Source organism: Mus caroli, chromosome 10 (genome assembly GCF_900094665.2).
Source record: "Mus caroli chromosome 10, CAROLI_EIJ_v1.1, whole genome shotgun sequence".
Taxonomy (NCBI): Eukaryota; Metazoa; Chordata; class Mammalia; order Rodentia; family Muridae; genus Mus; species Mus caroli.
Window position 1 is genome coordinate 101,156,493 of NC_034579.1, and position 12,677 is coordinate 101,169,169.

Here is a 12,677-nt window from a genome sequence, read left to right on the forward strand (position 1 = left end):
CAAGGGAAAACAAAACAACAATACTGAGCAAGCCTAAGAGGAAAGATATTTCTGCAGTGGGTGTTAGCAGGAAGCCACCGCAATTAACCGCAGGTCACCATCCCCTGCCAGTAGGCGATCAGGGGTCACTGCCACCGGGGCCGTGGAGACGACTCCGACCCCACTTTTAAAACGCTCTCATCAGGATCGCCCGGGTTTCCCCCCAAGTTCCTCGGGAAGAGCAACCCCCACAAGCACCTAATGCACGACCCGTGTCCTCGCCATTCAAATCACGCAGCCAATAGGAAAACCCTCCGCCCCGGGCAGACGCCTCGCGCGGCCCGCCGAGCCCCGGAGGAGGCAGGCAGGTCAGCCCGGTCCCACCTCGCCGCCCGACCCGGCTGCCTCCAGAGCTCTCGGTCCCGCGGGACGGGACAACCTTCCTTCCCGGCCTCCTCCCTTCCAGGAGCGGCCCAGCCCCCGGCAGCCAGAGCCACACCCGCTTCCCTCCGGTAGCGCCCCCGCCAGCGCTCGGCCCCCGAGCTCTTCCTGGGCCGGGCCGAAGCCGAGGCCCAGGCCGAGGCGGGAGCGCGCATGCGCACTGGGCCGCAGGGCGCCTCCCCGGCCGCGATCTCGCGAAGTTACGCTCAGCCCGGCCGCGGCTGACGGACTGACGGGCGGGCGGCCGTGCCGGGGGCGGGAGGGCGTCTGTGGTAGGAAGAGAGGCCCGCTCGGCCGGGCTCGCCCCAGTGCTCTGTGGGATACTGGAAGTGTCGAGCGTCTCCTCCCCGGCTCGCGGCTCCGCTCCGCTCCGGCCCTGCTCTCTCTTTCTCTCTCTCTGTCGCCGACGCGGTCGCATACTCCCCCCGGCGGCGTCCCCTCGCCTCCTTCGCCGCCGCCGCCGCCGCCCCCTTCCCCCCCGCCCCAGCTCGCGATAAGAGGAGCCGGCGGCAGGAGAGGGGATGAAGATGGCGGACGCGAAGCAGAAGCGGAACGAGCAGCTGAAGCGCTGGATCGGCTCCGAGACGGACCTCGAGCCGCCCGTGGTGAAGCGCCAGAAGACCAAGGTGAAGTTCGACGATGGCGCCGTCTTCCTCGCCGCCTGCTCCAGCGGCGACACGGACGAGGTCCTCAAGCTGCTGCACCGCGGCGCCGACATCAATTACGCCAATGTGGACGGACTCACCGCCCTGCACCAGGTCTGTGTGCCCGGCGTCCCCTCACCCGGACCCCGGGGCCCGCTGTGGGTGCTCGTGCCCGGGGCCGGGGCTGAGGCCGGGGAGTGGCGGGAGACTCCCTGCTTGCGGGTGAGGGGGCGGCTCCGTCGCTGGAGGCTGGCTGGGGCGCGGGGCTCCGGGCCCCCCTCCAGAGCCGCTCGCCCGCAGTCTGTGCAGTTTGGGAGGGGGGGAGCCGGCTGATCTTCCTGGGCGCGGGGCAGAATGGACTGTGGTCCTCTTGGGGGGGCCCCCAGGGCCATTTGTGGACATGTGTCTATGTCTGGTAGTCTGGGTCAAGCCGAGCCGGAGAGTAATGGGTTGTGCGGAGGCCCGGTGTCAGTGATAGACCGTGGGGAGGGGAGGGTTGTTGAAAAAATCCACTAACAGGGACTCTTGGGGCAGATGGAGCCCACTGGCCCGGAGGTGGGCAATGGTGTTGGTGTACTTTTTTAGGACTTGATTACAAATGAGGATGATGATATTAGTGATCCCGAGCCCTTAAAGCCGGGTGCCCTGAGCGAACGATTTCCTGTTTTCTCTTTTATTACTCTTGGTCACTGGGGAGGGGAAAACGGGGTGTAATTAGCTAATCCGGAGTGGCTGAAAGAGAGGGGATTGGTAGTGTATCTGTTAAGGGAAGCCTTCCCGAGTTGGCTTGCCCACCTCGTAACTGGAGTCTATGGGTTCCTGTACTCGAAGTTGGTCGCAGTCACAGATCCCTGAGTCCTGGCTCCTGGAGTGTACACCGGGGCTAGGAAAGATGAGAATAAACACTGCACTCCTCAGAGACAGTTGCCAAACTTTATTGTTATTTTTTTTTTTAATTTCTTTTGGTGGTGGGGGGGAGGAGGGGGAGAGGAAAAAAAAAAAACCAAAGCTAATCACAATCTTTTCTCAAAATGGATGCTTTGTGCATGTTAAAGTTTTATAGTAGTCCGATTGGGATCTCTCAATGTTAGCCAAATAAGGAGAAACTATTGGCAATCCAGAGATAATGTTGCTTTGCCTTTAACAAGCCAAAAGCAACAGAACCCTTAGAGTTCTGCTTGAAAAGCAAGTTTTAAGTGCTGGTAATAGGTGCCATGACAGATTCTTTCTATTTTCATATTAAGAAACTTGGGAATTACTAGGAAATTTACAGTGAAAAAGACTTTTCCCACTCCCCTCAGACTCCTCTTGGTTGTGTGGGAGAGCATAGCTCTATTTTGAATAATAGTGTGGTTAAAAACAGAGGTTGAAACCTAAGGCTTCGCACTTTGTACCTAAACTTTATTATTTTGTGCCTGTTAACTTTATACCTTTTAAAAAGACATGGTATGGAGGCATTTTCCTTTTATTGCTTCCTGCTTTAATAAGTGATGACCATTTAAAGTTTTATTTAATCAAATTCACATATCAAGCTTGGCGTAGCCTTTGTTTACAAAGCTGACTGGAAGGGCTGAAGTGCCTGACAATCTGCACGACAGATCTGGAATTTAGAATGGCACCGAGGGAAAATATAGGGTGGTTCTCTAATGTAATGCAAAGTTCATTTGCTTACAGCTTAAGGCACATTATAAATCTAGATCTGGAAACATGGTTTTGAGGAGGAAATCACCTTCAGCATTAAAAATTTTTATCATATAACATTAAAAAATAATCTTCAAGTATTTTTTTCACATGTCCTTGGCAAGTTTAAGTGAGAAATTGATTCTGAGACACACTTAACTATATGTCAGAATAATTGGATAGTGGTTTATATCAGTATGTTTTCTAAAACTAAGTAGAAGTGTAAAGTTTCTTCCCTGTGGAGAATTATACTGGCTTAAGAGGAAGAAGACAATGTCTAATGTTTTTTTTAATGCTGCAGTACTAGTTTAGATAGTTGAAAAGACAAGAAATTGGCTTTTAGAGGCTTGTGTTTATCAGTTTTTACTTATTTAAAGAAGCCAGACTTAATGATATCTTCTTGATTAACTGAATTCAGTGGTTTAGTGAATGTAGGTATAGTCTCTATGACTGCATATTTTCCTTGAGTTGACAGGAGATGTTTCTAAGTTTATGCCATTTGTATACAAAAAGGTTTTTGTAAATAAAACCTTTTTATTTGCAATTGGTGTGGAGCATGTTCCTTAAATCAATGAAGCCAAAGTCCTTAAAAGATGAAGCATTGTGGGGCTGGAGAGATGGCTTAGTGGTCAAGAGCAGTGGCTGCCCTTGCAGAGGTCCTGCGTTTACTTCTCAGTACCCACATGGCAGCTCACAACTGTCTTGTAACTCCAGTTGCAGAGGATCCAATACCCTCAAAAACATACATGAAGGCAAAATACCAATGTATGTTAAGTAACTGATTTTTAAAAAGCAGCATTGAGCCGGGCAGTGATTGCGCATGCCTTTAATCCCAGCACTTAGGAGACAGAGGCCAGCCAGATCTACAGAGTGAGTACCAGTAGCCAGGTCTGTACAGAGAAACCCCGTCTCAGGAAAAAAAAAAACAAAACAAACAAACAAAGGCAGCATTGAAATGTTTGTGTTTTCTGTATTGCTCTCATTTTCTCATACTTGTTTTCCATTATGACTGTGAAGACAAGGACTTCACTTTGAGCAAATTAGGGACACACCAGTTAGTGAGATGTGAGAAATGGAACCCCTGTCCTCCTCTTCATGGGATCTTAAGCTTTTCAGAAGTCTCTCCAGTGACAATCAGCATTTGTCTTCTTTAGCTGACAGTAAAAAGACTGATTTGGTGACTGGTCCTTAAATATTTTAATACTGGCAAAAGATCATAAAATATCGAAAGTATTTTGCCAGTCTAATTTTTCTTTAGTCTGTTTACATATTCACTCACCTTTTGTTGAGGTAGAATAGCCTCTGGTTCACAGGACAAAAGCTTTGGTCCTTACTGTACTTAAAGGGTTGTTGGTTGGTTGAATGAGCGCTCACTGGAAGCTGTGAAACTACTTCCCAGCTTCTGCTCTTCATCCCTCCCACATAGAAATGCCATCCATGCAAACGGAGAGAAAGAAAGCAAACGTGGGTCTTGGTCTCCAGACTACTCTTCCTCTTCTTCCAGGTGTAGGATACCGCACCGCTCTCTGACTTTTCTAAACCTAAGGTCTTCCAAGTGTAGGATACCGCACCGCTCTCTGACTTTTCTAAACCTAAGGTCTGGAGGACAGTTTCAGTTTTGCTAGTTGGCAGTTACTCACCTGTAGACTTTTACTCATAGCATGTGGTTATGCCTGCATTTTAGCATGCTTTGTAAACACTGTCAAGATTTATAGGGTTATGGATAGAATGCCTTTGGCTGGTCCTTACTGGCATGCCTAAAATGCAAGAGTGGCATGTTGGAGTTTAGCTTTTTTATTTTAACCTTACAGCTTTAACTTTTTCCTCTGTGCCAATGGTTTTCAAGTCAATTTTCAGTTCCCATTCTTCTACAGCAACCAACTTACTAATTTAAAATGTATTATAGTGATATAATGTAATCTTTAGCTAAAAGTATATATCTTTAAGTAGTCATGTATGTGCAGATGTAGTCCCTGTGGCTATAGGTTAACAGCTTCTTTGTTTTCACAAAACATTTCTTTAAGGAATCTTTACTGTTCAGAAATTTTTTTGTAATTGTAACTGAGTTTCATAATCTTTTTTACCATCTATTAACTGTTTTTCTTGTCTTGAGAATGAATAGGATCTTTTCTATGTAATTGTAATATTCAGCTTTAGTTTTAAACCATCATGAATTTCACCCTAAAGTTCCAACTCAAACTCAGTAGAGATGCTGAGCACTGTCTTTTCATTGACCCTCTATTCTGTTAATAATGTTGTCGATGTTACGATGAAGTTAAGATTTCAGTTCCTTCACTCGCTATCCCTGTGAATGGATGTCCACTCAGTCGCCTGGCTTTTCTTCAGGACTACCTTTGTATTACTTCTTTTCTTTGCTGCTTTGATTATCAACCTGTTCCAAGCAGTTATATTTTTATCCTGGCATTATACTAACAATTTGTCTTTCCATCTTTCTATGTGCACGTATGCATGCATGTATGTTTCGGTCTGGGATGCATATGGATTTTAGAAAAATCTTAGCACTCCTGTGTTGTGCCTCTCCTCAGTGTAGGTTTAAAACTCCCCGTCATTAGCTTATGCTTCATAGCTGTGGAATTGGTGACGTTGGATCTAGATCTTTACTTTTCTATGTCTATGCTTTCAGTTGTTTCTTTCCCTCCACTAAAATACCCTTACTTTCTTTACCAGCTCAGTTTCCTGTAAGGTTCCATCCAACTGCCAACCACTTTGAACCTGTATAGCTGAAGTAGCAGAGACTCATGCGCTCCTCTGGGTTCTCAGTACTGCGTGTACTCATGCTCTGGCTGGCGTTGTTTAAAAACACTTCTAATAGTGTCTAGAAGCTCACTTTCCCAAACTAGAAGAATTAGGACCCTCCTTCCATATATTTATGTTTCCAGGGGATCCTGACTCACTAATATTTTTATTGAATTGTTTTATTTCCTTTTTATAAATAAGTTTCATGGTTATTTGTATACATATTTGAAGCCTGCACGTCCAGATATTTAGAATACTGGTCCAATATTATAGAACCTGTCTTTTTATGAAACAAATGAAAAACTTGGAAGTAGATGTTAAGTACATTTCTTTTAATTGGTAAAGTATTATTTAAAAGTCCTAAATCAACTTCTAGTTTTGGTTAAGTGGTAGAAAATGCATTCAGTTAACAACTTCATAAGAACCTGAGGTAGATTCTGTAGTGAAATCCAAGGTTAAATGGTCAGTGTTCTTTTGTAATTTTACAGTAATACCCCCCACCCCGTTTCCAACTAGACAGACTTGCAGATAAGCTTAATATTAAATCATTGTGCTCTTAAATACAAGTGGCATAAACTTGTAAGGGACCCTTTGAAAGCCTCTTTGTAAAATGTAGGAATAGTGTACTGTAGTTTTTCCTTAAGAAGCAAAGCATTAGAGACATCAAAAGCTGTTGATTTCGAGTTCCTTGTTGCAGAATAATTCAAGTGCTATATATGAGCAGTCTGTTTTAAACTGAATGCATTTTCAGTTTTTAACTTTTACCTCTTTTATTTTTGTCATTAGATGTTACAGTTTTAGGAGTACCTATTAGATTAGTTATAAAAGTATTAAACTTAGTGTTAAAAATGTACATGAAATTGTTTTTCTGTATACCTTTCCTTTAGAAAAGCTGTGATACTTCATGCTAATGGCTCATAGAACTTTTTATTGAAATCACCCAGAATCCATTTTTAAATTTATTAGACAAATCTCCAAGGCCACACTGGTCCCTTCCTTCACAGTAAATGGGTAGTGTAGCCATATATGGGGTGTGCTGCTCTGCAGAGCGCCTGCACTGCAATGCTTAGATAGATCGGCTTCCCTGCACTTGCTGGCCCCGTGCTTCCTGGCAGCACTTCTGTGGTCTGACTTTGAAGTGTCATAACCAAGACTGTCTTTCATGAGCTTTAGCTTCAGTGTGATTGCAAGCTGTGACTGAGCGTTTTCTCAGAGCCAGGTAGAAGCAGCACTGGGTCGCCCACAGGAAACGTGGGCCATCCTTCTCTTTCTGTGTTTCCCATGCTCTGGTCAGTAAGAGAAAACATGTTTCAAGATCTAAAGGGTTCTGAAGGAACAGCTTTTAGAAACCTTTATTAGGCATAAGGACATCTTATTCCTACTGTAGAGCGCTATTTCCTGGCACGTCCTAAAGGTGCTGCTTCGTTGCTTTGGAGTCTGTTTAAACATAGCCATCTTTTCTTATACCTTTCTTCTGAAAGTATCGCTTTCCATAATCACAGTGAATTACAGTGAATGGCAGTTATAAAGCAGTCTGCATGCAGAGCCCAAGCTTTAGCTTCGGTCCCAAGCCCACAGCCTTTTATGTAGTCCTAGCTGCCCTGGAGCTCACCATGTAGATAAGGCTGGCCTCAAACTCAGAGATTCTCCTGTTTCTGCCTCCTGGATGCTGCGAGTAAGGGCATGCCACTGTGCCTGGTACCCTAACTTAAGCCTGAAGAAGAAAAGCAATTTTAAATATTTCGGTGATTGTATTGATGATTACTATTTGAGGATTTTCCCTGTAAATCAGCTAAATGAAAAAGCACGAACAGATTTTTTTCTTAATCTATTTTTGTTTTAACTAATACTTGAGATCTTTTTATGATAATTAAAATCCAATAGTAATATGTTTAAATTATTCTAGAATTCAAAATTATCCTAAATTTTACGAAGTGCTAAGATTTTTTTCTGACCATTAAATAAAGCATACTTGATTTTGTTTTGTTTTGGTTTATTTACAAAGGAAACTACCACAAAAATACTCCTTTTTTTTTTCCAGAATATAAAATTTAGCTTTCATTTTTCTACTAGGGACAGTTTATATCACTACATTTGCTATGTATTTATTTACAGTGATTTTTTTTTTAAAGATTTATTTATTGATTATATGTAAGTACACTGTAGCTGTCTTCAGACACTCCAGAAGAGGGAGTCAGATCTCNTTACGGATGGTTGTGAGCCACCATGTGGTTGCTGGGATTTGAACTCCGGACCTTTGGAAGAGCAGTCGGGTGCTCTTATCCACTGAGCCATCTCACCAGCCCTATAGTGATTTTTATACCTAAGTGCACATTTGGTGCTTGGCTATAAACTATAGGAAGCTCATGTTTGAAATGTTAAAGAAGACGATCTCAGCTGGGCATGGACACAGGCCTATCTCTAACCTTAGCCCTCTAGGAGGCAGAGGCAGAGGCAGGTGGATCTTTGAGTTTCAGGACTACATAGTGAGGTCTTGGTTCAGAAGAACAAATAATCTCAACTTGTCAGCACTGTGCAGCATAAGTAATTCAATTTGTTTTGTGTACAGTGATCATTGATATTTGTAATCAGAGCAATCAAAATACTAATAATGTTATCTAAAGTGTTTTCTGAGCTGGTAAAATGAGCTTGTAAGTTGTTGATCATTCTTGACTCTAGTTGGGAGCCTCTTATTAATAAGAATATCAAGCTGTATTTTCCTTCCACGAGTTACAAAGTGTAACTGAGTTACAATTCTTGTCTTAATTTGAAAAAGATGAAAGGATTTTTTTCATTTTGATAAAAATGTAAAATGTGATTTACTTATGGCTCATAATTGATTCTCCTATTTATATGAATATATTTATCTCAGTCACTAAAAGAACAAAATCTGTATTTTTGTTTTGCTCCATCAGCACATTTAAAACAAGTAGTTTGATCATCTGGTAGCATTTCATAAAGTAATGGACGATTTTAACAACAGAAGGAGGTAGCATCAAAATAAAGGGCAGTTGAGATTCCCATGCCAGTCTATAAAATTATCAAGAATGACGACAGGTGCTTTTTGTGCTTTGGTGAAGGTACAGTTGCAGCTAAGGATGAGCAGATCCCATAACACTGCCCTTTCTCTTAATTTTTCTTTGTCTGAATTTTATTTCAGTAGGTGCAGTGTCTTAATTTAAAAAAAAAAAAGACTGAATATTGTAATTTTAACAGTAGAGTTCATAGAAAATGAACTGGTAAGTTGTGTTGACAACTATATCAAGATTTACAGCATTAAAAATGTATCAGAGGCAAGGTATAGTGACATACACCTTTAATCCCAGCACTTAGGAAGCAGAGGCAGGCCCAGCTCTGTGAGTTTGAGGGCCAGCCTGGTCTACATAGTGAGTTCCATTACAGTTGGAGCTACAGTGTGAGCTCTTGTCTAAAAAAAAGTATCAGAAAAGCATATACCAACAACTTATGTTTAGGTATCCATTATTACAGTGCAATATCTGTATTTACTTTAAGAGTGGAATATATCACTGATTACTAATACAAGTAGAATTTTGTCAAGTTTATGTAATCTATTTTAAAAATGAGTATCTTTTAACAAATCTTTTGTATTCATTTAGGAAAGGATTTCTTGGTAGCATAGCAATAAAAGTAATATATACATTATAGTGGTTCTAATTACAGAGTCTTTTCTGAATGTTTTCATTATGGATCCTCGTATGCCAGAATTTTCTGACCTCACTAGTATTTTGGGTGCTTATCTTTTCATTGTTGAGCTGGCTAGCCATAAAAAAGGCAGGCTTCGCTTCTGTATTACTGCCCTCAGTGCCTGCCTGACTCAAATGTTCTTTCATGGGTGGAGACATTCCACGTTGTCATGTGTCGTATAGGCATTTCTGAAATGACATTCACTAGAAACCATGCAAAGCAGTGAAAGCATTTCTCTCTCAGCTGTCACCTTTTTAATCTATTTACATGTGTTATGTGCTTGAGAAAGCGAGAGTCCGTGGACAGAGTCTTACCTAATAGAAAGCTTTAGCTTGACTATTACTTCATATTGACCTGATTGCTCTTTGGTTTAACACGGTCTCCTAAAAGAATTTAAGATTGCACAAACTGTTAACTTTCTGCAGTATTTGATAATAAAAGGAGATTGAATTTGATGAGGTGTGAATTTATGCCTTCTTAAAGTTTGGTAGCCATGTAGGAAAGTATTTCTTCACAAACTAATACACATGTATACATACACATTTACAAGTCACTTTTATGTTGAAATTACATATGCACACTCATATATCCTTCAAAATTGTTTTACAGGGAAGTATCTGTGCTTAGAAACATTTATGGAACTCATGGAGCATCAGTTCTAGAACATTTTTATGCATATCCTCTGTAGTGAAGCATAGTCACGAAAGTTACATTGTAAAATGTTGATCATTTGAAGTTGTATCTGCTGAATTAGATTGTGATAATAATGGTATCAGTAACTACATATTTTCTACAAAACTTATTTAAAAATTGCTATTGCTTGAGAATTTTATACATGCACATAAGGTGTTTTCATCAAATGCACCCCCCACCCTCCTCCCTGCTTCTCTCATCCTGCTATCCCTCCCAAGTTCATGTATTTTGTTTTTTAAATCCACCAAGCCCACTTAGTGCTGCCAGTATGCATGCAGGTATGGGGCCTCATCCCTAACAACAAACAAACAACCTGATCCTTTCTCCTCAAGCAGCTATCAGTTGTCGCCAGCTCTTAGCTACAAGTGGGACCTGGTGACCCCTCTCTAGCTTCCGTGAGTTCTTGTGGGCAACCGTCCTATCAGGTCATGAAAGCACTGCTTTCTCTCTTCTGAGCCTTGGGAGGAGGAAGTCTGATACAGATGTCCTACCATAGCCTCTTATCCCTGCACTTGACTAGTGGGTTTCTAGATTGATTGCCATCATTGCAAAACAAAGAGTTGAAGAGATAACAACTTAAGGAGTTGTTTAATTCTATTTCCATTTAGCAGGATAATAATATTGGGTTCTTCCCTGCAGCCTGTGACCTGATATCCATCCATGGATTCCTGGACCTGTTAGTGAAGCCAGGCATGCGTTCTGTCTTGAGGTGCAGACTACAAAGCTTATTTTAAATTAGAACAGGATCATAAAGAGACCCTCAGAGTTTATTTAACTCTTAGCACATTTTCCCCCCACTGGATGTAGATTGTTTCAGAATGTATAATGAATCTACTATACTCTCTTATCTGTGTCCTAGGTTTTCCATGCAACAAGTCACTATTGCACCTGACAGTTTGAATATTTGTGTATATATGTTTTTGTTCCTAAACAGAGTTTTGATGCTTGTGTACCCAGATTTGGATGCTGTATTTTCTTAACATTTTTAAACAGATGACATGTTTCTGTATCCTTCCAAAGTACACTGGGAAGTCTAAACAAAAATGTAGCTTCTGTCTTTTCCTTTAAAAAAGCCTATTACAACAATCTTTTCAGCCATCATTCTTCACATTAAAATGTCTAAGCTCACTGCATTTATCTTAGACATGAGAAGCTATAGGTAATTAAAACAGCATAGAAGAAAAATAGATGTTTAGTGCTAAACATTCAGTCTAGTAAACTCACATGAGTATGTGATTATCTACAAATGTGATCATCCTTAGTTTTTTGGTATATAACCAATTTTAAAAATTGCACATCTTTGTTAATCAGTGTTACTACACAGTTTACCTTTATTAGCTATATGAATCTGAATTTATTTTTCTAAATTGATGAACGTTTAATATCATTTCCACTTTTCATGGTATGGTATGAAAGAAAATACTATACTTTGTTCATCTTAGCTCTTATATTCATTGAATTGCTTCCAAAAAAGATGTTATCAAAGTTTTATGTTTTGCTCAAAATGCTATGTTGCTTTTGTACTTGTTTATAGAGGACACTTTTCAGTAAAGCTTCTAGCGTATGGACTGTGGAAAGCTGACCTTGACCAGACTGCTGCTGACACATCTGTAAAACCATGGGTGAGGTCATCCTCCATACGTCACCCATAGGAAAATTATGTTATTGTTTTATTACTCTGTGAATGTGTACAATTCATGGGGTTCACTCAGAAAAGTGGTTGGAAGAGACAGAAGAAAAGAATTGTTTCTTGCCCACTTTTCTTTTTTCTTTTTGGTGTGTGTGTATCCAAATGTAGGTGTAGAAGTCATAAAACAGCTCTGGGTGTCCGTGCTTGCCTTCCACTTTGTTTGAGGTGTCAACTCTTGTTTTTCTACTGACGTGCCAAGCTAACCTGGCCGGTGAGGTTCCAGGGATTCTCTTGTCTCTGCCTGCCAGATCCTCTTAGGAGCATTGGTATTTCAGAGGTTCATGTTACATATCTGGCTTTTATCTGGGTTCTGAGGACTCTGACTCAAACCTCACATTTGCATGGCAAGTGCCTTTACCCACAGCCACATGCCTGAGTCACCTCTTTCCATAGATTTAATTCTAGGGGACTGAGGAGATGGCTACTCTTCCAGAGCATTAGGGTGCAGTTCTCTGGACCTACATGGCAGTGCACAGCTGTCTGTAAATCCAGTCCCAGAGGTCAGTGCCCTCTTCTGACTTCTGCGGGTCCCAGGCCCACATGTGGAACTGATAATTAATTCACTTAAAAAGAGGTACATCATTTTTAAAAAGATTTAATTTGAAATACATGTTGTTAAAAATGTTAACATGATCTGCATTGGTATAATGCTGTTATCCATTTAAATTAGAAGGTAACTCCATGCAACAAATATTTCAATCATCTTGTATTTGACACTTTACTAATCTCTTATCCAGTGTCCAGTGTGCCTTTGATTGGCATTTGTTAACAAATGATAATAACTGAAAACATACAGGGTTAGATTTTTTTTTTTTTCAAAAAAGGACTTAGCCCAAAATTAAAAAAAAACAAACACCTATTTGAATGATAAATAATTTATTAATTTATATCTTAACCACTTTTGAACCTGTTTCCTCTGGTTTGTTCTCAGGGTTCTTGTTCATTTTCTTTCTGATCCACTTTTCTAATTAGGGATGAGTGTTTCTAAGACTATTTTGTCTATTTTTCTTGTTTCATTCATTGCTGTAGTTCCAACTATGTTCTGAAAATCTGTCCTTTTTTTCTTTCTTTCTTTCTTTCTTTCTTTC

The 12,677-nt window shown here is 41.2% G+C and overlaps 1 protein-coding gene across 11 annotated transcripts in view; it reads left to right on the top strand.

Moving 5' to 3' along the window:
- Positions 1 to 630: 630 nt before the first annotated feature.
- The window catches only part of Ppp1r12a (protein phosphatase 1 regulatory subunit 12A), a 111,062-nt gene continuing 99,015 nt past the window's right edge, over positions 631 to 12,677 (top strand). For 7 of the 11 annotated variants that reach the window (XM_029482711.1, XM_029482710.1, XM_029482715.1 and 4 more), the window contains exon 1: positions 631 to 1,178. In XM_029482711.1, the coding sequence (XP_029338571.1) occupies positions 942 to 1,178 (237 nt within the window). In that variant the 5' untranslated portion in view covers positions 631 to 941. The remainder of the gene's footprint in view (positions 1,179 to 12,677) is intronic. The other 4 variants (XM_029482712.1, XM_029482716.1, XM_021173750.2 and 1 more) reach the window with 1 other exon arrangement.